The sequence below is a fragment of the Danio rerio genome, chromosome 10, assembly GCF_052040795.2.
Source record: "Danio rerio strain M-AB ecotype USA chromosome 10, GRCz13ab, whole genome shotgun sequence".
In the NCBI taxonomy this organism is placed as follows: domain Eukaryota; kingdom Metazoa; phylum Chordata; class Actinopteri; order Cypriniformes; family Danionidae; genus Danio; species Danio rerio.
Window position 1 is genome coordinate 37,691,211 of NC_141030.1, and position 26,354 is coordinate 37,717,564.

Consider the following 26,354-nt stretch of genomic DNA (forward strand, 5'->3'; position numbering starts at 1 on the left):
AATGTCCTTCTCAGGGAGACTGGACAACACAAACAGCAGCTCTCCTCTCTCTCTCTTTCATTCGCTCTCTGGGAGCCAATCCTCTTAATGCAGAGCGTGCCTGAGCAAGAGAGAGAGAGCGGCTGATGAGAGAGCACTAAGGGAAGGAGGGGGCAGGAGAGAGATGTAGAGGAGAGAACAGTTGGTGCTCAGAGCTGACACAGGACACGTAGGGGAAGGCAGTGCTGCAGCGTATGGCGCTATAAAGCGGCCTCTCACTCCTCCATCTCTCTCTCTGCCTGGACTGTCAGCGCTGGTCCCCAACCATGGCCAGCCAGCAGGATTCAGGCTTTTTCGAGATCAGCATCAAGTCTTTGCTGAAATCCTGGGGCAGCCGTGAGTATCAACTCTACAGACACACGCAATGTTCTACATCCATGTGAGATGCGGCTACATTTGCGTGCTGACCCTTGTGTAGGACAGAGTTGTTTACTGTATGTTCTGCTGAGGATGCTTTGACATCATAACAATGAGATCTAAATCCTGTTTATATCATGTCAGCTACATCTGGAGACTCTCTTGGATGTTTACGTCCTGCTGTTGAATGGGATTATTGGCATATACATTGATGATGCATTTGTCCGGTTCATTAGTGTTTGGCTGGAGAGGTCGCGTTATATAATGACTGCAGACCAAACGGGCTCGTGATGTGATCGGGAGGATTTGCGCTGTTGTTTTCATCACGTGCACTGTCAATACAAGACAAACATCACTGCATGCGAGCGCGCACCACGTCAAGGTTATTCTCTGACTCTCTGATGATATTCGTGACGATGACTGTGTTCACAGTGACATCAGATATCTGTGATGATGTAAGATGGCATCGTTAGTAATAATTCGTTCTAATTGCAAAGGCTGAGTGGAATATGGAGTGTGTTTTGTTTAAGTGTTGCTATTTCAAGTTGGGGAGACAGAGAGAGAACGTCTTGTACAGTACATGAGTTCATCTTATTTTAAAATTAATTCATCTTTTGAATGATTTGTTTGATTCTTTTTTTGTGTTAAATTGATTTTATATCGAGTAGTTGTTAAAACTTTGACATAAAGGTTTCAAATCAAACCATAAATTGAATAGAACTTGTCATAATGCAATGAATATTTTGAATTGAGATTATAAATATGACTAGAACACATCATTAAGTTTAAAACAAACTCTTTAACCTCACAAATGACTTATTTGTATGTATAAAGAAGCTTGTTACAATTAAATTGACTGTTAGAGGGATCTAAAACTTGCATTGTCAGCAGAGGTGGGACTTTTTGCGAAAGATGATAAAGATTTATTTTAAAATCAATTCATCTTTTGACTGATTAGTTTGATTTGTTTTTTTATTATTAAACTGATTTTATTGATCTGCTGTTAAAATGTAGACATAAACATTTCCCCATTTCAGTTAAAGTTTCAGATTAAATCATGAAGTAAATAGAATTCGACTTTCATAATGCAAGGATTATTTTGAATTGAGATCCTAAATATGACTAGAAAACATCAACTCTTTTATCTCACAAATGACTTTGCGTTTATGTTAAGGAGCTTGTTAGAATTGATTTGACTGTTAGGGAGATCTAAAACTTGCATCGTCAGCAGAGGTGGAACTTTCCGCTGAAGGTGATAAAGATTTATTTTAAAATCAATTCACCTTTTGAATGATTTGTTTTTCCTATTAAACTGATTTTATAGGTTAGCTGTTAAAATGTTGACATAAAACCTCCTCATTTCAAGTTTCAGATTAAAACATGAATTGAATAAAATCTGTCATTATGCAAGAAGTATATTAAATTAAGAAAATAAATATGACCAGAGCACATCATCAAGTTTAAAACGACTCTTTTATCTCGCAAAATTACTTATCTGTGTATACATAAAGGAGCTTGTTACAATTTAATTCAGTTAGAGGGATCTAAAACTTGCATTGTCAGCAGAGGATAAACTTTCCGTTGAAGATGATAAAGATTTATTTTAAAATAATTTATCTTTTGAATGATTTAAAAAAAAAAATCTTATTAAACTGATTTTATAGATTAGCTGTTAAAATGTTGACGTAAAGGTTTCCTCATTTCAATTTAAGTTTCAGATTAAATCAGAAATTGAATTAAATTTGACAGTCAAAAAGCAATGATTATTTTGAATTGAGATAACAAATGTGATTTCCTAGAGATGGTTTGTGGCTGGAAGGGCATCCGCTGTGTAAAAACCTGCTGGATAAGTTGGCGGTTCATTCTGCTGTGGCGACCCTGGATTAATAAAGGGACCAAGTCGACAAGAAAATGAATGAACGAATGAATGAATAATAAATATGACTAGAACACATCATCAAGTTTAAACTAACTCTTTAATCACACAAATGACTTCTTTGTGTGTATATAAAGGAGCTTGTTACAATTTCATTGACTGTTAGAGGGATCTAAAACTTACATTGTCAGCAGAGGTTGGACTTTCCGCTGAAGGTGATAAAGATGTGCTTCTCTTATACACAAGAGTTATGTTGCTGTCCAGCAGCTTTTAATTTGCTCCCTTGTGTTTTATGGGTGCTGCTCAATCCCTGTGAAGGAGAACAGGTGGCCTGATAACAGTCTGTTAACTCACTCAAGCAAATCCACTCAAATCTCTTTCCAGTTTCCCTGATCTCTTTTTGCCGCGTGCTCTCTCTCTCCTTAAACCATCAGTTTCATTCCCTATTGCTTGCTATACGCTTTCCAGATGCCAAGTCTGTTCTGTCAGATCAGATCTTTAATTATGTCAGATCTATGTGCTGTGGATTTGTTTGTGTATGATCAAGAACTGGTGAATGGAGAATAAAGAAAAGTAGAGGAATGGAGAGATAGGGAGAGATAAATGAAAGTGCAGTTGCTGAAACCTTTTAACACACACTTGAATGGTCTTATTATCTTATGTTCACTGCATCATTCTGTACTTTTCTATCACTTGAACCGGATATGATAAACATAATTCAGGAGATGGTTCACTTTGCTTATTCACAATTATTTTGTGTGTGTAAATTTAGCTGTAGTTTTGAGATAGAAGTTAAATTTACTCCTGTAGAATACTAGAATAACAATCATTATGCCATAACGTGGCTTATGATGTCATAATACTCATTATGGCACCACAATACCATTAATTGTATCATCATATGCATTAATTTGCAATTATGACATCACAATACTCCTTATGAAGGCTTAATACCAATTGTACATATAATATAATTGGAATATCAGTTATGAGACCATAATGCCTTTATAATATTGAAGTACCCATGTAAATTTTATGACATCATATTGAGTATTAAAGTGCCATAATATCCATTATTATGCTAAGTACACTATTTGACAAACGTCTTGACGTCAATTTCATTGTAAGAGCAAAAAAATAATAACTTGGTATTAAATTGAATAAAGGTCGATTTTTCAGATGAATCATCTGTTGAACTGCATCACAAATACTGCAGAAGACCTATTGGTACTTACATGGACCCAAGATTCTCATTGAAATCAGTCAAGTTTGGTGAAGAAAAATCATGGTTTGGGGTTACATTCAATATAGGGGCTAAACTCAGAAACTCAGAGATCTGCTGAGTTTACGGCAACATTAACAACCTGAGGTATCAAGACATTTGTGCTGCCCGTTTCATTACAAACCACAGGAGAGGGCAAATTCTTCAGCAGGATAGCGCTCCTTATCATACCTCAGCCTCCACATCAAAGTTCCTGAAAGCAAGATCAAGGTGCTCTATGGGCAGCCCAGTCACCAGACATGAACATTATTGAGCATGTCTGGGGTAAGATGGAAGAGGCATTTAAAATGAACACAAAGACTTGATGAACTCTGGGAGTCCTGCAAGAACGCTTTCTTTGCCATTCCAGACTTTATTAATAAGTTGTTTGAGTCATTGCAGAGATGTATGGATGCCGTCCTCCAAGCTCATGGGAGTCATACACAATATTCATTCTTTTTCCACTGCAGCATGACTTTATATTCTATACTGCAGTGTTTCTCAACTGGTGGGTCGTGACCCAAAAGTGGGTCATGGGAACATTTTCAGTGGGTCGCGGAGTGTGTAGTCAAAAAAACATCAAAAATGTAATTTTTTACTTATTTTGCTTATATCAGTATTTTTTTTTTTTTAATCAGTGTGCGACAACTGAACTTTTCCTTAACCACTGTTTACAGTATTTGACGTTTTTACTCTGTAATATTACTAGAATTTGATGCATTTTGTTAAATGACAGCAATAAAATATTGTTTATTTGTAAGCCTTGGTGATTTTCTTATGATTTATCTGTCACTACTTGTGCATGTTAACAAATAAATACAAATGAATTATAATTCCTAAAATTATATTATAGTTCCTAAAAATTTGGGTCGCGGCTTGATGACTATGTACAAATGTGGGTCCCATGGCCAAACTAGTTTAGAACCACTGCTATACTGGACATTATTTCTGTTAAGTGACAACAATTTTGTCTAAGCATAGTCAGACTTTACTGTCCTAATTAAATAATTAAAAATCAAGGCATGATCTTATTTTATTTTGGTAAAATAGGCAAAATCTAGAGTCCTTTGCCTTTCATATTATTTTCATGTGCTCCCAGAAAAAGGATTTAATGTGTTAGAGTGTGTCAGTTCTGAGGTTAAATATAGCACCACAGAGTCCCTCCCACTCTCTCTCGCTCTCTTTCTCACACTCTCTCTCTCTCTCTCTCTCTTTCTCACACTCTCTCTCTCTCTCTCTCTCTCTCTGCTTTGCTAGAGTTCCAGCTTGACCTTCTCTCAGTTAGGGCTTGCTTCTGTCAAAAGTCCATGAGGAGCTACACTGGACGGCTGTGTTTCTTGAACTACTCCCATAACTTAAGAGCAAAGTCCTGCTAACCTAAAGTTTGATAGGGCTGCCCAGCATGGTGCATGTCCGCAAAGACAGGGCGGGAAAACAGATGGGAATTATGGAACTCTGGTGCTGGTAGAGGGCTAGTTTTGTTTCGGACTACTGGAACTGACACGGCCGCACCATGGAGCTTTCTCCCGTGCGGTGGAGTCGGGCCAGCGTCATCAGCTTCATCAAGGGCCTTGGTAGGTGCCACTGAGCGAAAGGTCTACGGCTGCGTGGGTGTTTTGTTGCTCGCTACGCTTGCTGTAAGGAGGTTGCATTCTGTGGATTCCTGATAGTGTGTTCAAGGCTCATGAAGCGAGTGAAGTATTTCACAATTGCTTTCCAGCGGCTCATACTTTACAGTTTGAAGCGCTCAGGTTCAGTTTTAGGGGTGTCAATTGACGAACACTGTTTGTCCATAAATAACGTTGACGTTAATGTTGTCTGCAGATGACTGTCAAGTCATCCATACAGCATGTAGTGATTTCATATCAAACATGAATAAATCGGTGACCGACTTTTGCTTTGAGAGAGTTGTTTGGCATCCAGCAGCTGCTTCATATTTAGGTTTCCAGCTAAATCTCATGTCATTTAGCACACTGAAGTAACCTGTCATTCCATTGTTCTACCCTTGACCTGAGCAGTTAAACCCTGCTGTCAGGTCATGAACTCTCATTAACATGGTGTGAAGTTTAAAGTCCGAGGTCTGCCACAGAAATTTCACACTGCAAAATATCAGCTTTACATACAGTGCGTTTTTTTTGGTTGGATCTCATTTTGAATCTCTGAACGCAACTGCAGATAATAATACAGAAGCAACACTTAATAATAAATGTCCACAAGACTGTAACACTTTTTTGGTTAATGACTTTTGCATCGACAAATATCATTTCTTATTCTTCAGAAAAGACTAGCTCACATTTCAGATTTAAGGAAAAAGCTTGGTTCTGAGTATGTGGGAGGACAGTGTACGTACTGTAGATGCTGCTTGTTTGCTGTTATTACAGTAGTAATGCATTAGTGTTTCGACTTTAACAGGGTTTGCTTTACTTTTAAATGAGCAAAAGCATGTTCGTGAAGGACCTCTCTGGGACTCCCTAATTCTGAACTGGGGATTGCTGCTTATGCAATCCTCATTTTAAGATAATTGCTTTATTTTGAGTTATTCCACGTCTTTTCAAACCCATGTTGCTCCTGTTAGGGAGATTATTTTTTCAGTTCGTTTTTCAACTTGTGACTTGTGAGGTTGCAGGGGTCTATTCTAAGTGAAGCACATGCTTGAAGCCCCTGCAGCCACATGACGTGGGCTCCCCCGGCCCCGGCCAGCCGGCTGACCCCCCTTTCCCCTTTGGGAACGATGACATGGTCATGCCAAAAATGAAAACACCAGCTGCTCCAGTCCTGGCTGACTGTACTCTCAAGGCATAGATTCAACTCTAGGCCGCAACTCGAACATTGATAGCAGCAGTTTCGGTTTATATCTCTGATTTTTCTTTGTATATATTTTATTTGATAACCTGACTTGCATTGATCAGACACTATTTATATCTTTGTGGGTTTAGAAAATTACACAAGCTGGATTTATCACCAGCACCACACGACATGTCAGAGCTTGAGCACTGCTGATCCAGTCATATCTAGAACGATAAGCACAACAATTGAAGTCTATAATTGGGCTGGATGTCTGATATAATTTCTTTTTCTGCAATATATTCATGAATTGAGATAGCTATATGATTTCACCAGATGGCTTGAATACAGCACCTCTTTTTGGATATAATTTGTTAATTAAGCTTGATTCTGTTGTGGAGCGAATCATGCTTCAAATTAATAATCAAGCGTAGATAATTACAATAGAGCAAAGGAAAAAAATAACTGTGCTTTATAATAAACAGTATTCAGATACAGAAATTGAGTTATCAAATGTAAAATACTGTAACACCGCATAATCATTGTATAAATGCATCAATAAAGATGATCTTTATCAAAGTTAAAGTTAAAATCTCATTTCGAGTTCTGAACTGTAGCTCTTGGTCAGCTGTAATCCTGATTCAACATTGCGCATCCTATAATGTGACTTTTGCGTGTGCGCATATTACGATAGTAATGCTGAATCTATTTGTTGTGCAGCCATAGTCCATCATAAACTAATCCTGTGTTGTACTTTTTTATTTTTTCCCAGCATCCCCCATAGGAAAACGCCCGCTGCCCCAAGTGAGCAGTGCTCTGGGCGAGAGGAAAGGTCCTGTTGCCACCATGCCGGTCACTGTGGACCCAGAGAGCAAACCGGGCGAGTATGTCCTCAAAAGCCTGTTCGCCAACTTCACCACCTTGTCAGAACGCAAAATACGCATCATCATGGCAGAACCACTGGTAAGAGGCCTATTTTTTTATATTTGATGGCGTGTCAGACAACTCGCTGCTCGCTATAATGTGGTTCAGTTTTTGCAGCCTCGCAGTTTCACAATTTTTTTTAGTGCAATTCAACATGTTTATTTTTTACAGGGCATTGTGTTCTACGTCCTGATTGGCTGTAGACCATTGTCAATCAATCTCCTCCGTGTCTCCTGAGAAAAGTGTATAAAGGGTGTAGTGAGGGGTTTTACAGCCTTAAAACATCTATAATAACTGTAAAAAAATAAAGTTGACTACTCCACGGATTTCGCCTATCGCGGGCTATTTTGGATTGTAATTCCTGCGAATAAAGAGAATCAAGAACTTTGAAACCAATATTTATTTATTTACCAAATAAATTTCACCATGCACATAAATAGCTATGTTTCTATGTCAACAGAGCATGTGTTATAAAAATGGGCATGATGGGTGGGCATTAATCAGACTCCCGTGTTTTCTCGATTTTGTGATCACTGAGCCCAACGCAAAATAAAAAACAAATTCCCCAATTTTTGCGATCCTGCAAAATTCCTAATTTTATTCTTAATTCCTAATTTGGCAAAAAAAGCAAATTACCTGCCAAAACATTCAATGCTAAACCAAATAATCAAATATATTTATTTCAGTTTGGAATTAATTGCTTTACATGACTTAAATGCATACATGCTCATAAAACATTATCCTAAATGTTATCATCATAAGTTATCCTAACATGGGGATGGGGGGGGGTGAACACACACAGATGAAGCACACGAGTAATTAATATGTGAAGTTAATGCAAAAAAGGATAAGACATCATTTGACACAATTGGGTGGTTTGTGCGTTTGACGTGCTTCAGACTCCAAAAGAAAGTGGAAGCAAACATCTAGCAAACAGACCGAAAAGTAAGCAGCTTATAATAATGGAGATTGGTTCAAGGACGATAGAAGCAGGACATAACTGAATTAAAGGACATTATTTGTGCTTTATATGTATGGCTGGTATTATGATGAGTTTCAAATGAATAAATTAGTTCGCTTAACTATTTCCCTGCAGTTAACGCGAGAAAATTCTTCCCTGCCATTGACGAGTGTTACAAAAACCCTTGTTTTAGGTATATTATGGTAGGGGAAGCCCAAACGCATGTCCTATGTGTGAGGTACATGATGTCAGATGCTCCGGGGAGTGAAATCTGAGAGAAAGCAAGATGGTGGATAAAAACAAGAGTATTACAACCTTTCTCTGGCTTAATCTATACCGTTTTTAGATCTTGTCTTGACAAGAGACCAAAATAAAGAAGCTTTATTTTTGTGATTTGTGTCATTGTGTTAGATTGCACACCTAACAACATAGTAGGCTACCTAATATGGTCAATAAGATTTATATTTTTAATATTTATATATAGATGTATATATTTTAATCACAAATTAATTACAAATTTCTGGGAATTATCACCACAAAACCACATTTTTATTGCAAAAAAATCACACAACAAAATCATGGAAAAACTAGGGGGTCTGATTAATGGACAAACCAGCAAACCGACCATATTGTACAACAACTGAAGTGTTATTTTGGTCATTTTAAAAATACCTTAGCCAAGGTCTCCCTCAAAAGTGGTATGGTATTATTACCTCCCAGAACTGTATTGAATAGTCTCGCCCCTTCAAAAGCCATCGTGTGTTCATTTAGTTTAGTCTTTGTCTTCTAAAGCACAAGTAATTTACTATTAAAGGAAATGAATTTACATTATTCAGAAATGTTTATACAATATTCCAGTTTAAGTATATTTTGCATGTTTGGATGGGAACGTATCTAGTCAAACAGTTTGTTAGCATGGGGATCAGCCGACACAAGACCCCAAATGCAAGTAAATGACGTCTATCCCATATAATAAGCAGTCGCGGCAAGTTTGGTTTTTGCTGATTATCTGGCATGTTGAGCTGTCTAGAAAACAGGAAGTGTACAGTACGCTGTCTAATCAGTTACACAGAAGGGGAGAGACATCTAACAGCCCTGGCACACAAGTTATTCATGACTCTGCTGTGGCTTTCATTTGTAATTGCTTTAGCTGGCAGTCATCGAATGCTAATACTTAGCAATATATCTTCAAACTGCACTAATAGCCGTGAGATACTGTGTCTGTTTTTGCCGCAGTGGCTCAGGTTGCCTGGTCTCCGTGTATCACTGTAATCCCATTATGCAGGGGTCTGGATTTAAGTGGACAGGAATGGGTTTCATCTGCTTGGTATGTTCAAGCCAAAAAGCTCACGGACAAAGCGGGAAACATTCAAAGATCTCAGTAAAATTATTGAATTATCTATCTGTGTTGTTCATTCCTTGAACGATATTCCACACACAGACAGTGCATGCTTGAAGCAGATTAATTCATTTTTAGCACCTGAACCAGACGTTCCCTCCAACTTTTCTTCAGTGTTGTTACGGTGTTTCAGCTAAAACTGATTTGAAGCAGAGGTCTTTTTCATTTTTAATATGTTCATTAAGTATTTGCATGGCAAACATTTATTTTGAATTTACTTGCACAGATTGATTATTTACCGCAAGAATAGCAGTGTTTAATAAACAAAACAAATAGTGTCAGTTTTAATTTCATAAAGATTTTAATTTATAGTTATCCCAAAAATGACATTTCTGTCATTTTCCCACCCATGACAGAGTTATTTTTTTTATTCCATTGTAAAAAAAAAAAAGGTATATCGATGAGTATTTGAATACATTTAGTTTGTTTTTCCTGTTATGGAAGTCAGTGGTTGCCGTTTCCCAACATTTTTCAAAATATCTTATATTGTTTTGAACAGAACACAAATACCGAATTGAAAAAAAATGGTGATTTATTGGGTGGTTTCAAATGTCTTTTTAATTGCATATCCAGGGTGGTACGGTGGCTTAGTCGTTAGCACTGTTGCCTCACAGCAAGAAGGTCTCTGGTTCGAGTCTTGGCCAGGCCAGTTGACATTTCTGTGTGGAGTTTGCATGTTCTCCCTGTCTTGTTGTGGGTTTCCTCCAGGTGCTCTGGTTTCCCCCACAGTCTAAAGATATACGAAATAGCTGAATGGGTAAACAAAAAAATGGGTGTTTCCAAGTATTGGGTTGCAGCAGGAAGGGCATCCGCTGCATAAAACATATGCTCGAATAGTTCATTCTGCTGTGGCGACCCTAGATAAATAAGGGATTAAGCCAATGGAAAAATCAATGAACGAATGACATATCCTGAGTTTTCTCACAATAGCCATTTACTAGTATGCATCTAGGATTAAGCCAATACATTTTATTGACCGCAGTAACTTTGCATATGATTGATGTTTAAGAAACAAAGTGCAACTACCCTAATAACAAATTTGTTAAAGGCCAATTCAAAACCAGACAGACAAACGCCATCAAACAAGTTAGCTGTTGTATTTAAAATGTGGTAAAAACATCCTGTCGTTCACACTGCCCCAACAATTGGCACGTGCAATAATTACATTAATTAATTAATCATTAACCGCTTTTCCACTATCGTGCCGAACCGTTCTAAGAACACTTTGGTACCGTTATGATTGTTTCTCCACTAAGCCTGGAACAGCGGCACGGTTAGACAACCGTGCTGAACTGTGCCGACAGATTCTTTATTGACGTCGCGGCTTATGCCAAGCTACCACAGCTGGGTCAGCGGAAGCATGCTAGCCATCAGATATCCACAAGTAAAAGACACCAAATTTTAATATAAAAATGATCCAGGTCTAAACGATACAGTTTGAAAAGGGTTTTAAAACCATAGAACAGTCTCTGGCAGAGAAGTGAATAGCTCATCACATTCTTACAAAGATCTTTTATTTATTAAAGTTATTATTTCATTGACTTGAATACAATTAACCATGTATAACATAACTACTAACGCTTCATCTATAATCTTAAAATAATTAAATAGCCTATTGTTTTAAAGCTAAAAAGACATTTTACGTAAATCTCATCTTGTGCCTGATCAGATTGCATCAGAGTTTTGAAAAATCCTATCATACCGCATAGACATTCCACAATAAAATAAATGGCAATTGAACATATACAGCTGGGTGAAAACAAACTCCAACCAAAGGCAACAGATGCCGACAGTTGTGAAACATTAAATTCATGTTTTCTTGTATTGCGCTTTTCATAATAATTATGATTCCAAAGCAGCTCCACAAAGATGCACAGCAGTAAAAATCTGAAAAGTTAATGGTATATATTTTAATCTTAACTTATATTATAATTATATGTTTTATAAATTTATATCTTGATAAAATAATACATGTTCAATGAAGTCAATTTCTGTATTAAGTGTTTGTTGTTCTTAAAATTGTCGAATCATTGGGATTATCTCTTCAAGCTCTCATAGGGTTGGCATCATCGCTCTTGGAAATACTGATCCAACAAACTCCAACAGGCTTGTTTGTTGGCGTTCATCTGTGTGTTTTGAATTGCCCTTTAGAAGCAGAACTCAAACCATGACCTAGACATCTATATTCAACCTGTCTGTTGAATCCCAGCTCCTATTTGCCCTTTCATCTGACCCTGTCAACCATCTTTAGCCTGAAAGCGTGCTCGTGTGTCTACATGTTATGAGGTTAATCAGCTGATTTGACCCCCAGACCCAGCTTCAGTTAAGTTGTTCTCCTTGGAGTTGAACTCCTTGGCCCACTTTCCTGCTCTACATGTGCATTAAAGCTTAGATATCTTTAGATTGTTTGGTTCTGATGAATGAGCTTTACATAATTCTATTGGTATAGAGCTAAGAAATAAAAAATGAGTCTTTACTGATTTGATGAAGCCACTGAAAACGCTCAGATGAGACACTAAGACAAGGTTTTAATGCAATTTCTACTTGATTTTATTGCAAAAACGTGGAATAATGTGTTCAGTAAAGCTGAGAGTACAACATTTTTATTGGCAGACTGGTCGAAATATTTAATAAACCAACACTTGGGAGTTTATGTAGAAGTTTGAAGTCTGAGAAGGTCTACAGGCATAGATTGCGTGTGGTCCTTCTGGTTATGTGTTTATTTTGGTGATTTTCAAGTTCATGCATTACAAAAGAAACATTGTTCACCCTGCTGGGAATCTGCAGCTGATGATCTACAATACTAACTGTATGTTCTTTATGATGTCCTGCAGGAAAAGCCCCTCACCAAATCTCTACAGAGAGGAGAGGACCCGCAGTTTGACCAGGTAAAATCAAGTGGCATTTTCCACATCCTTCCTAATTTTATCCCGTCATTGCTCAGACACAGTTTTGTTTTCAGTTCTCAATCATTTGATAGCTCTATGGTAGATTGATGCTGGAAAAGAATGACAAAGAATAAATGAATGGGCTGCTATGCTATTAAACTTTCACTGCCCTTCTGTATTGGCAGGCTAATTTTTCGTCATCATCAGTCAGACCCTAAGAATAGCATTCCTGTAGCTGGTGCTGTGCTGTCCTGACTTTACCCCTCTCTACTGAATTCTTAAGCAGCCTGTGTGTGTGTGTGTGTGTGTGTGTGTGTGTGTGTGTGTGTGTGTGTGTGGTGTGTGTGTGTGTGTGTGTGTGTGTGTGTGTGTGTGTGTGTGTGTGTGTGTGTGTGTGTGTGTGTGTGTGTGTGTGTGTGTGTGTGTGTGTTCACAAAAACATCTCACAGTGGTTTGGGGAATACCAGGCCATCTCTGCCCATACACCCCTCCCTTCATCTGTTTGGTTTAGCCCAGCCTGTGTGACCACATCATCCACTCCCTCAATCTCATTCTGGCTAATTTCTGTTGACCCGAATTATAACATTTCATGCACAATCACTTATGTTGCATACCAACTCTTATACTATGCGCTAAGTTCTTAATTTATTAAGTACATTAAATCGGTTATTTATCGGTTTGCACTGTACTGTTACAGTAATGTGACAAACACAGTGCTATCTGTTGATGAGCAATTTCCTCTTTCTTTCCACAGCTGATCAGCACTATGAGCTCTCTTGCCGAGTATTGTCTTCCGTCCATCCTGCGGACACTGTTTGACTGGTATAAAAGACAGAACGGTTTGGAAGACGAGTCCCATGAGTATCGGCCACGTGCAAACACCAAGTCCAAAAAGTGAGCTTACATTTAAAGTTTCATTTCTAAACTATTTCCTGGTACACATTATACCAGTGTTTCTCAACTACGTTTCTGGAGGACCACCAGGTCTTCACATTGTCCATGTCTCCATAACCATTCACACCTGATTCAGATCATCAGCTCATTAGCAGAGACTAAGGCCCCATTTACACTAGTGCGTTTTAGTTTTAAAACAATGTTTTAGATCAAAAACGATTCGCGTCCACACTAGCGTTTCACCTAGCGTTTCTGAACATATTTCCGTCCACACTGTACAACCAAAAACTTATATCACGTGACCATTCGCGCACTCTGGGCATGCACATTCTAATATAAACAGGAAGCATGTGAATCTTTAGTCAACAAACGCCGGTTGAACATTAAACGCGATGGCAAGAAAGCAGGAGAGGTATTTTTGTGGACAGACGATGAGGTCGAGTTGTTACTAAACGTAACAAATGAATAACTGCACAATGGCGCCTAAAACAGACAATAGTGCAAACAACGCTCGCATTTCTGTGTCCGTGTTGTTGTTTACAGTGTAGGCTGGTCTGCTGTCTTCCGGTAGCGTTAAAGCCATGTGTTATAGTCATGTGATAGGGACTTGACGAATAAGGGAAGGATATGACACAAAAGCCCCAATCAGGTAGCGAATGTCGGCAGCCCCGCCTCCGTTTTCAGATGTCTCCGTTTTTCCCCATTCACACTGAGACGGAGCAGCAGCATTTCAGAATGAAAACGGCATCTTGAGCGTTTCCAAAACTCTCCATTTTCAGCGCTCGAAAACTCCGGCAAAGTGTGGATGGATAGCGTAACCGAAGCAAAACTTATGCGTTTTCAAATTAAAACGCATAAGTGTAGACGGAGCCTAAAAGACCTGTAATGGGTGTGACAGACCAAGGAGACATCCAAAACATGTAGTGTTGGTGGTCCTTAAGGAATGTGGTTGAGAACCACTGCATTTTACAATATAGGTTTTTGGTAACAACTTTTGTAATTTCAAAAATGCTGGGGTTATACCAGTTAGAATCTTGTTTGTAGAATAAATTTTAATGTAAGCACAAAAGTTATCATTTTTTAGTGATATAATCAGATTGAATGTCTTTAGCATTAGCGTGTTAATAGTTTTCTGTGTGAGTGTGTGTGTTTATGTATGTGTGACCTGGTGTGGATGGGAGTGTGTGATTGATGGGTGTCATCAGGAAGCCTCGCCTTCATCTTATGAAACACAATCTCTGCTGCGGTGCATTGCTCAGCAGCTCATTTGATATTAGGCCAGTAATAGCTGTAGCACTGTGATGATCGGCTGTTTTCGAATAGTTGAACCAACAAGATTAGCATGCGTCATGTTTTTCAGCGTGGGCATTTTATGCAAGCTTACATTCGTATTTATGTTTTAATTGCGTGTTTTAGAAGTGGATGCTTTGAAACTTGCTCTTATTGGTGCCTTAATGTTGACGCAAATTTGTGGTAAAGGCAAGGTAGAAATATCTCTGCAGATCTGATGTCCAGGGGTCGTAATCACATAGCACCTTTTGGCAGTTGGATTTGATTGCATCAGTGCATTAGAATCAAACACAGATTTTCAGAAGCTCTCATGACTCCAGACTCAGTAGCAAGTTTATATCTTTGACTAAACAAGCAGTGATTAATTAGCAAAACTCTATCTGTCTTTCAGTGATGAACAGCAGAAAGATTATCTGATGGAAAGGAGGGATTTGGCAATCGATTTCATATTCTCGCTGGTGCTTATTGAAGTTTTAAAACAGGTAGGTTGTAATCGATTGTACACAAAATTGACAAACTACATTGCAATAATGGAAACAATAAAAAGATTGCATGCATGCACAGTTGAAGACAAAATTATTAAGCCGCCTGTAAAATTCTATTTCAAATATTAATATTTTCTTATATTGTTCATTCTTTATCTGGACAAAAGTTGTTGCTTTAAATTTGACTGGAAAAAAGAAAATTCTATATTTAAAATCTGTGAATATCATTAGCTCTCTTAAGAAATTATTCTTTTGTTTCATTGGCTAATGAACAAACCACTATTATCCAATAACTTTCCTAATTCAGCCATCTTTCCTAGTTACCTAATTAATCTAGTTAAGCCCTTGAATCTTTAATCTAATCTACAGGTATCTTGCAAAATAAAATAATATATCTAGTAAAATGTTATGTGCAGTCATCATGGCATAAACAAAAGAAATAAGTTATTAAAACTATTATGTTTAAAATGTTTAAATGATCTCTCCATTAAACAGCTCTTGAGAAATATTTAAAAATGATTCAAATTTCATAGAAGGGGGAAATAATTATGTCTTCATCTGGATATTTTCTATATACTGTGTGTATGTATGTATGTATGTGTGTGTGTGTGTGTGTGTGTGTGTGTGTGTGTGTGTGTGTGTGTGTGTGTGTGTGTGTGTGTGTGTGTGTGTGTGTGTGTGTGTGTGTGTGTGTGTGTGTGTGTGTGGCTTTTTTTACAGCAGGTGTGTTATGTACGTTATGTTATGTTATGTTATGTTATGTTATGTGATGTGATGTGATGTGATGTGATGTGATGTGATGTGATGTGATGTGATGTGATGTGATATGATGTGATGTGATGTGATGTGATGTTGATGTGATGAATTTATAGTGAGTTTATATTTTATTTACTTGTTATATATATATACTCTCAAGCCCGATATTATTTCTACCCCTTGCACATTCTGACTTAAACTTACTTTTAATTTACATTTGAACAAAAACTTTAATTTAGAATTCCCACAGGGTTATGAATCATTTTGGGGTAATAATTTAATTTTTAATAAATATGAATAAATAAATAATAATTTAATAAATAATAAATAATAATAATAAATAATAATAATGTTGCTGTATTGCTTTCTCGATTGCTTTATGAACTGTACTTAATTTATATATACAGTTGAAGTCAGAATTATTAGACCCATTTTGATTTTTTTTTTAAATATTTCCCAAATGATGTTTAACAGAGCAAGGACATTGTCACAGTATGACTGATAATATTTTCTCTTGGAGGAAGTCTTATTTGCTTTATTTTAATTTTTTTTTAAACATTTAAGATCATAATTATTCTACAAATCAAACCATCGTTATACAATAACTTGCCTAATTACCCTAACCTGCCTAGTTAACCTAATTAACCTAGTTAAGCCTTTAAATGTCACTTTAAGCTGTATAGAAGTGTCCTGAAAAATAATTTGTAAATATTATGTACTGTCATCATGGCAAAGATAAGATAAATCAGTTATTAGAAATGAGTTAATAAAACTATTATGTGTAAAAATGTGTTGAAAAAAAATTGCTCTCTGTTAAATAGAAATGGAGGGAAAAACAGGGGGGGGGTAATAATTCTGACTTCAACTGTATGTTACTAAAATGTACTAAATTTTTTGTATTATGTCATTTCTTTCTGTTTACTCATCATATATCTCTCTTTGCAGATCCCTCTCCATCCTCTCCTGGATGGCCTCATTCAGGAAGTCATTAACCTGGCCTTCAAACACTTCAAGTACAAAGAGGGGTAACGATCCATTTAAGTTATTTCCGCCATAAGTCATTTATTGTCCTGCATGTATTTGCTTGAGTTAATTTGCAAAATAAGCATGTTCCACCATTTAAATCTCCACTTAGTCAAATGTACTCACTGTAAACTGTAAAAATGTGGTTGGATTTTAAAGGGGAGCGAATGATGTTATTTCTCACAATGATGTTATGTCACGCAGGTACCTTGGACCCAACACGACCAACATGCACATAGTGGCCGATCTGTATGCAGAGGTTGTCGGTGTCGTTGCTCAGTCCAGGTAAATCATGAAGCAACAAAATCAGCCACGCTGAACATATTTAGCACCAAATTTAATAGCAAAATATATAGAAGAAAAAGAACTTGTGGATCAGAGACAAGATATTTAGTGACGAGAAATTTACTGGCATGTCCTATTATTTAAAAAAAAAATAATAATAATTAATAAATAATTAATTGTTTTATCAATAAAACAATAATTATTATAAAACAAAATACTATATATATATATATATATATATATATATATATATATATATATATATATATATATATATATATATATATATATATACTATTAATATATATATACTATTAATATATATTTATAGTATTTCGTTTTATAATAATTATTGTCCTATATAATAATGATACAATGGCTATAGTAAGTAAGTAATGTGTATTTATATAGCGCATTTATTGTGTATGGCCATATCCCCAAAGCCCTTCACAATCATTAGGGTGCGTCTCATTCGATAGATGGTGCTTACTTACAGTATAGTGTCCCCGTCAGTTATTATCCAGACAAAGTGTTTACATTTTTAATTTGTGCCACTTTTTTGTAGATTATGTTGATCATTATGGAAGTGGACTGTTGCATCTTCAGTACAATCACCCACAATAATTTTCACTCTAAGAACTTTTTTTGGGTTGGTGGTCTCACATTGCTTTGCCATGTTTGGTAAATCTAATTCTTAATATTTCATATACAAATACTATTATAAGTGCTTTTGTAAAACCCTGTGATATTAAAGGGATAGTTCACCCAAAAAATAAAACGTGCTAGGGCTGCACGATATTGGAAGAAACTAACATCGCTATATTTTGTTATTGTGTGAAAGATATTGTGATATGAATATAATTTCAACAGATTACTTTAACATATGGATTTGGGAAGAACTTTTGATTAATTGTTAAGATTCTGTAGGTGCATCTGCATAAAATATAATAAACAATCTACAAGCATAGATAAATTGCAATAAAGAAAAAGTTGCAAATGAAATAAACATAGTTTTTTTTTCGGAGAAGTCTAAAATGATTAAGGTATATGGTAATTAATCAAAGGATAATCAAATGCCCCATTGCTTTTAAAAGCTTCATACAACCACAGGCCTCAAAACACATGCATTTGATAAATTATAACTAGTAGTGGCTGTCCAGTTTTTTAGCAAGTTACTCACTGTACCTCAATGTACTCCCCACTGGAAGGGTTTTAGGGCAAGTACGATGAATACAACTCGAGCCACTGTTGAGCTTTTATTGTGTACACATACACAAAGTTCGTCCACAAACTAGACAGCCTGAGTACTAATGTTACACTAGTCTGTCAAACTTCGACGTCCATCCTCGTTTAATTAGCAGTTGCTAGTAGCTAGGTTATAAACCGGCAAGCATATCGGCCTGAAACAATAACTAACAGAGCAAAGAAAAATTAAACTTGCGTCTTAATTTATACACAGACACAACCTATCGGCTAGAAACGGTAATACACATATCCATAATCTATCAAAATTATGACATATATGAAAATACATCATAAATGTGCTTGCATTTAAACTTACATGGCAAACATACATACTTATAATTGTTCTTCAAATACTCTGAAGCATAATAACATCTATTTTTATTAATATACATATGCAAACAATAGTGACACATACTGGAAAGTCCTACAGTGGGATAAATGAGCTGAAACAACATATTGTGCAACCCTAAAATGGACTCACTATTATTTGTTTAAGTTTCTTTTTTCTGTTGAATACAAAAGAAGATACTTTGAAGAAAGCTGAACACCTGTAACCACTGGCTTCAATAGAAGGAAAAACAAATACAATGGAATTCAATACAGGTTTACAACATTTTTCAAATTACCTTCATTTGCATCAAATAGGTTTTTATCAGGGAAATTTTTAGTAAATGATGGCAGCATTTAAATTTCAGGGTAAACGATCTCTTTAAGGACATTTTCATTTGGCAGTCTGTTGGGTCAACACTTGAAGTCCAGTGTAAAATCTAGATAGACACTAAATGGATGGCTCCATGATTCCTGTTGAAGCCTGCGACCTGGTTTCAAGCTCAAAATGATGGCGGCATCCTTCTTCCTGTGACACAGTGTCTAGTGTGAGATGAAACACTAATGGGAGGCCATTACCCTGATAGAAGAGACGTCTCATCATGTTCACAGAGAGCTCCATCGGTGTCGCACAAAGATGGAGTTTCTCCCTATCCGTGCGAGAACGCCAGTCCTGACAGTAATGGCCTCTTTCCATATTTAATAGCAGCATGAAAAATGGCGTTGTGGCTGCACTTATAATAAGGAAGTCCTAAAATTCTGATGTCAACACGTGTCCGATGAAATGTTAGGTATGCTTGGATCTGTGCTTCTTCATTCTAGTACTGTACAAGATAAATAGCATAACTCAGTCGAACGTTGTGTACAGTGCAAATACACAAATATTATTTATTTTTCTGAGTGGGAATGTAGCCAGTGTGTATTTCATCTTAAACAAACATAAACTCTTAGGAAGAGAGACAGCGAGAGATGCCTCCCTATTCCCCCTCCAGATGCCTTTCTAAATATAGCAAACTCAGAAACACACAAACACTCCCTAATACACATGTGTACAAGAAGCATCCACGTCCTACCCAAACCGAATCTGCTGACTTTGGTGGAATGGATTTAATGTGGGTAGCTCATTGCTTTTGAATTAAAATAATTGACCTTATTTTACAGTCTTTGTTACTCTTTGTAGGTACTTGCTGTAGTAATAACTGTTAATTATGCATAATTACGTGCAATCACTTTTTCTTTTTATTTTCAATCAGGACATATTTCACACGGCATGATTTGAATCGCAGACAGCTCCAGATATTAAGCATGCCAAATATTTGACGGGTGTCGACGACTCATCAGCGATTTCTCAAAACTTGTCGGCCAGTCAAAATCAGGGCAAAAATCATGTAGTCTGAACTCGGCATTACTCGACAATAATACAAGTTTCTGGCACCGCAGCAACTTGCTATCATATTTCATTTACATTGTTTGCTGATTTTAGGCATCTCTGATGTAAAATAAATGTCTGATGTCTTTAGTGTGCATGTGAAGTTTCAGCTAAAAATACACTATAAATAATGTTCTATACCTCTTTGATAATGCCCCTTTAGGCTATGATCCTAATTGTGCCATTTTGGTGACTGTTTATTTCAATTCAAATGAGATTGTGCTCTTTTCAAAAATGGGTGGAGCTATAAATACCTATGTGTCAGCATAGTGGCAGATTAAAAACAAGACAAACATCATGTTGGCATTTTCAATGTGTTCATGTCATTGGCCCATGAACATGTCCTGCTTGTTATCAAACAATTTCATAACTGTAACAAGAGGCAATTCAACCATAATGTAATGTTAATACAGATATCATGACTTTATTTATCAATATGTGGCTTATTTTGGATTCTTGGAAGCTATAGAAATTAAAAATGTAAAACAGGAAATTCGTTGAACCATTGTTTTTATTTACATACGTCTAGCAACTAATGGGTGGGGCTTTCCCCCTCTGATTACAAAGGAAGAATGTCAATCAATTTTTTGAGTGTTTTTTTATTAGTAAATTTGATTATAAAAAATAAAGTGAAAACATTTTTACCATTAGAAGCTGGCTATATTCACAGACTTTCCCATACAACTGTCTTAAAGCCCCTTATTAAATTTTTTTTTTAATAATATGTCCCCTTTAAAACATTGAATAGGCAACATTTGACTTTAAAAGTCAATGTATTGTTTTGTTTAAAAAATTTTTTTTGGTGGGATACATTTAATACTTTCAGTCAGAACATATATTTGTATATAGTCTGTTATAATTGACGTTTCACTGTTTTCCAGGTTGACACACATTTTCGTGAAGTTTATTTAGAAACTAATTCGGAGAGGATCACATGCTTATGATTGATCACAGCTGGTCCTGCATTTTTCAATTTATGATTCACCAATCAGACGATTCTTAAGCCCCTATAAATACCCAGCCATCTTTAAATAACAGCCATCTTTGTTTTGAATAATCCCCTCTTCCACCCTTACTTCTCCTTTCCTAGATGGGTGGCACGGTGGCCCAGTGGTTAGCACTATTGCCTCACAGCAAGAACGTCACTGGTTCTAGTCCTTACCGAGCCAGCCGGTGGTTCTGTGTGGAGTTTCCTCCCACCATCCAAAAACATGCAACTTAAGTTAACTGACTAATCCAAATCGGCACTATAGACATAGAAGTAGTTATCTCTTCATAACAATCCCTAAATGCTCACTAGCTTCAAACAGCAGGGGAGTTCCTGAGATCTATCAAGCTCAAACTCTTTATTTTGCTTTTATAGATTGGAACTTTGTATTTTCCATAAGATATACAGTATTACACAAGTATGAATAAATAAGCACCAGTTTACAGTATCTTGTAAGCCATTGCAGAATGATGGGAATCAACCCAAAGCTTTTTATTCATTCAAAGTTTTAAATATATCTAAATATTATTATTAAATTATTTTTATTATTATTTTTTTATTTAATGTAATTTAATATATTTAAAAAATATTTTTTTTTTTAAATAAACATTAATCCCTCTCTAATCTTCCCAGGTTTCCTGCAGTGAGGAAGAAGTTCATCTCCGAGTTAAAGGAGCTCAGGCAAAAAGAGCAAAGCCCATATGTGGTCCAAAGCACCATCAGCCTCATTATGGGGGTCAAGTTTTTTCGCATCAAGATGTACCCGGTGGAAGATTTTGAAGCCTCTTTCCAGTTTATGCAGGTACACAGTGCTGCAACTACTAAGTTTGTCATTTGAATCTCTTTTCTTTATTTTCAAAAACACTTCTACTGTTATGTGTTTATAGGAGTGTGCTCAGTATTTCTTGGAGGTGAAAGATAAGGACATTAAACATTCTCTTGCTGGACTCTTTGTAGAGATACTCGTCCCTGTAGCCGCAGTAAGTATAGCCATGTCTGATTTATTTGTTTTTTTCTCAATAATTTAATTAGATTCATTACAAAAGGAGGGATACATTTTTATGATAGCCCCTTTTAAATATTATGTTGACCAATAAGTACTTTTGCAATTACATGTCACCTAACAGAAATAGGGGGAAAAATAAACAGGAGGGCTAATAATTCTGACTTCAACCGTACATGTCATGTACAAACTGTAATTCACACTTGTGATGTTTTTTTAGACGGTGAAGAATGAAGTGAATGTGCCCTGTTTGAGGAATTTTGTGGAAACCCTCTACGACACAACTTTAGACCTGTCGTCCAGGAAGAAGCACTCTCTGGCAAGTCTCGCTGTCCTTTCCCACACTAAAGTGATGCATCTAATTGGCTCATAGCTGGAATGCTTTTGCTGTCTGTGATGTTTCAAATGCTCCATCTTTAAAAGGTTTTCTAGACTCTATGAAATGACTGAAGCAGATTTTACACATTCTGAACCAACGGCATTTGTCTTGTGTCTGTGTTATTTGTGCACATTGATGTCCTTCTCCAAGAGAACACATTCGGTTGATTTGTTTTTTCACAGATCGACATCAAATATTTTACAATCCAGCTTAAAGAGAACAGCTCAAGCTGAAAATTATAGTGACAGGACAATATTTTTTCTCTTTCATAATGTGTGAGTGTCAATTCAAAAATGCCTCTAAATATACTGTAGAATATGCAGTTCCTTAATTGCATTAAATATAATTGCTTAGATTAAATTTGCCGACATTTGCATACTGTAGCAAATTTTTTAATATTAAACATAGTTTCTAGTTACGCACATATAAATATATATATATATATATATATATATATATATATATATATATATATATATATATATATATGTGTATGTATATATATATATATATATATATATATATATATATATATATATATATATATATATATATATATGTAATATAAAAATATATATATATTTATATAAATATATATGTGTGTGTGTGTGTGTGTGTATTTATTAGGGCTGTGCAATATGAACAAAAGAAACCTAGCACGATTGTTTTGAACAATATTGCGAAGTAGTCGTGTGTACTTTTCTTCCTGTCCACAGATGTTTTGACAAACAAGTCATTCGTTATTTCCAATATCTCTTAATTATTTCCATATTGAGAGCGACGTGCCCGCTTAATCCAGGTGTACCCTGTTGAAAAAATCTCTTTTCAGATAAATATTTATATTATAAAAATAAATATTTATATATTTATTCATATTTATTTTTAGATAATTTTTTTAGAATGCTGCACCGAGAGTCACATAGCAGAACTGACCAATCACCTTTGTACTTTTTGTGGAATACACACATTCGTAGATTAATTACCTCAGACAAACACAGGATACCCAAACGCCCTGTACTCTTTATTTTTCTTCACAAATAAAATTCGTATCAGAGCTACAGCAATGTTTTGTTAGTTTGTCATCCTCTCAGAAAACGTTTAATGGTTGCAAACGGTTGCCTAGCAACAACAAAGGAGCGCAAGCACAAGTTGCAATGAAAGTGCTGAAGGAAGTGACGCACCTCGCGCTTTCCATACGCTTTTAGACGCAATGTATGACTGACTTACAAATTACCAGCTTCTGCGAAACATCAGCTTTCCTGTTTCCAAAATAATCCCACATCATAGATGTTGACTTTTCAATTCCACTGAAAGCACTAAGGCAAGTCCTCCTGTGCTGAACTCTAACCCTGTTTTTGTAGGCTATTCAGTGTCCTGTTATCGCCCTGTTTAGGTGCGCTGTGTTGTGATTGGTTCAAATAGCACACAGCAGGAAAACCGAGCTGTAAAGCGATTGAAAAATCGCACATGTCCAAAGTACGATTTCGATGCGAATTCAATTAATCACATAATTATAATAATCAAATAAAATCTATTATATATATATATATATATATATATATATATATATATATATATATATTTACAACATTTTAATAATTTACATATCAGTATACTGTATACCTGCTAGATGCCAGTTCAAACTTAAATGTATTTAATAAGTTTTACATTTCAAATGTACTTGTGAGCGTGTTACAGTGTATTGTAGTTTAAATGTATTTTAAAGTCTCTGAAATATCAGTAATTGTGATTATTGAAGCAGTATTTGCAAAATTTAATTGTGTTAGATATAAATGCCTGTTTAATAAATCAAATGTACAGCAGATGAAGTAGGACTCAAAATGTTTAAACACAAAATGATGCACTGTGACACTTTTCAGTCATTGAATTCAATGTCTTGTTTGTCACTATGTAATATAACCATTGACCTTATGTTTTTCTACCTCAGGCTCTGTATCCGTTGGTAACATGTCTGTTATGCGTGAGCCAGAAGCAAATCTTTCTAAACAGATGGCACGTCTTCCTCAACAACTGCTTGTCCAACCTGAAAGTAAGTGTTAGAGATCCACACAGCGTGTAAGATACAACATACTGTACCTGTCAAGACATCACGCTGTGGATGAGAATATAACATCAGATCATATGCAAAAAATGAACGAAGTTTTGTTGTGCAAGGCAGTTGTGTAAGCATCATGTGATCGCAAGTTCTTTGAACCACTGATTCACATTAGTCAAGTGCACAGATATTTAGAGTGGCAGCAGTTACATGCAAATAGTTGTTAAAAATGTGTGAAATGCAGAGGGAGGGAGGCTGTAATCGCAGGAATGTTTTGTTTGCTTTAAAAGGGAGGCTGGTAGGACAGGAGAATCCTTTATCATTAGCGTTAATGTCTTTGTGTACATTCTGTACTCAGCCTCTGCACCTGTGAAACGTAGAATGAATGAAATGAAGCAAAAAGAAGATAAAAACTGTCATGTGCAGGACTGAGAGACTTTGGAAATGACGATGCTTTAAACAGGATACTAGATCTCTCTGTTAAGCTTTCAGCTCCTATCTGATTTCTGCCGTCTCTCAGTGTCTCTCGGACATTCGACATGCTGTACTTTCAGCGCTCTGCTGCAGTTAGTCTGAAAGCTGCTGACTTGTTATGTAACGAAGGTTCGACCTGTAGGGAAAACATCCTGTTCGCTTCAGTGCCAACGTTTAGTCAGGAGTCAAAAGAGACAGAACATTAAAGCAGAGAAACATCAAACTAGAAAGATCTTACAATCAAAATAGATGACATAATACAATGAAGTCTTAAAAATAAATAGATGATTAACAGCTGAAATAATAATAATAGCAACAATTATTATTATTATTATTATTATTATTATATTTATAATAATATTAGGCGGTTCATTCCGCTGTGGCGACTTCAGATTAATAAAGGGACCAAGCCGTAAAGAAAATGAATGAATGAATGAATGAATGAATGATAATAATAAAATAATAATAATAATAATAAAATTACACTTATTATTATTATTACTATTATTATTGTCATCATTATTATTATAATTATTATTATTATTATTATTATTATTATTATTATTATTATTATTATTATTGTTATTATTTTATAATCTGAATTTGTATGTGTTAGAATATTAAATCAGAGAAACAACAAACAAAAAAGAATAGATTAAGTTTTAAAGTAAAATAAATGATAAACACAGCTGAATTAATAATAATAATAATTTGTATGATTATAGTTATATTAATATTTACTTATTTACTCTAGCTATTATTATAATCTTGATTGCTATTATTATTATCATCATTATTACTATAATATAATCTGAATTGGTATGTGTCAGAACATTAAAGCAGAGAAACACCAAACAAAGAAGAATAGATTAGGTCTTACAAAAAATAAGTGATAAACACAGCGGAAATAATAAAAATATTACCTTTTAATGATAATAATAATAATAATAATAATAGTTATTATTATTATTATTATTATTGTTGTTGTTTTGTTGTTGTTGTTATAGTAATAATAATAATAACTATTGTAATTATTATTATTATTATTATTATTATTATTATCATCATCATTAAAGCAGAGAAGCACAAAGCAAGAACAAATTAAAATTGATGATGAACAGCTGAAATGATAGTAACTATTATTATTATTATTATTATTATTATTATTATTATTATTATTATTATTATTAATGTTGTCTTGATTGGTATGTGTATTGCATTATTCAAGATA

The 26,354-nt window shown here is 35.5% G+C and overlaps 2 protein-coding genes across 19 annotated transcripts in view; one reads left to right on the forward strand and one right to left on the reverse strand.

The window, feature by feature from the left end:
- LOC147842141 (uncharacterized) overlaps positions 1 to 26,354 on the reverse strand; it is a 1,078,568-nt gene that overhangs the window by 248,365 nt on the left and 803,849 nt on the right. The gene's annotated exons all lie outside the window — the stretch shown is intronic.
- fryb (furry homolog b (Drosophila)) overlaps positions 1 to 26,354 on the forward strand; it is a 127,751-nt gene that overhangs the window by 36,332 nt on the left and 65,065 nt on the right. For 11 of the 18 annotated variants that reach the window (XR_015501329.1, XR_015501331.1, XR_015501330.1 and 8 more), the window contains 10 exons: positions 7,090 to 7,280; positions 12,436 to 12,489; positions 13,244 to 13,383; positions 15,065 to 15,155; positions 16,860 to 16,939; positions 17,142 to 17,222; positions 21,845 to 22,013; positions 22,099 to 22,191; positions 22,435 to 22,533; positions 24,542 to 24,643. Coding sequence is in view for 10 of the 18 variants with exons in the window: in XM_087271033.1 (XP_087127159.1) it covers positions 7,090 to 7,280; positions 12,436 to 12,489; positions 13,244 to 13,383; positions 15,065 to 15,155; positions 16,860 to 16,939; positions 17,142 to 17,222; positions 21,845 to 22,013; positions 22,099 to 22,191; positions 22,435 to 22,533; positions 24,542 to 24,643 (1,100 nt within the window). In the remaining 8 variants the exon portion in view is untranslated. Of the gene's footprint in view, positions 1 to 190; positions 376 to 4,812; positions 5,108 to 7,089; positions 7,281 to 12,435; positions 12,490 to 13,243; positions 13,384 to 15,064; positions 15,156 to 16,859; positions 16,940 to 17,141; positions 17,223 to 21,844; positions 22,014 to 22,098; positions 22,192 to 22,434; positions 22,534 to 24,536; positions 24,644 to 26,354 lie in introns of those variants that run through there. The other 7 variants (XR_015501326.1, XM_087271039.1, XM_087271040.1 and 4 more) reach the window with 3 other exon arrangements.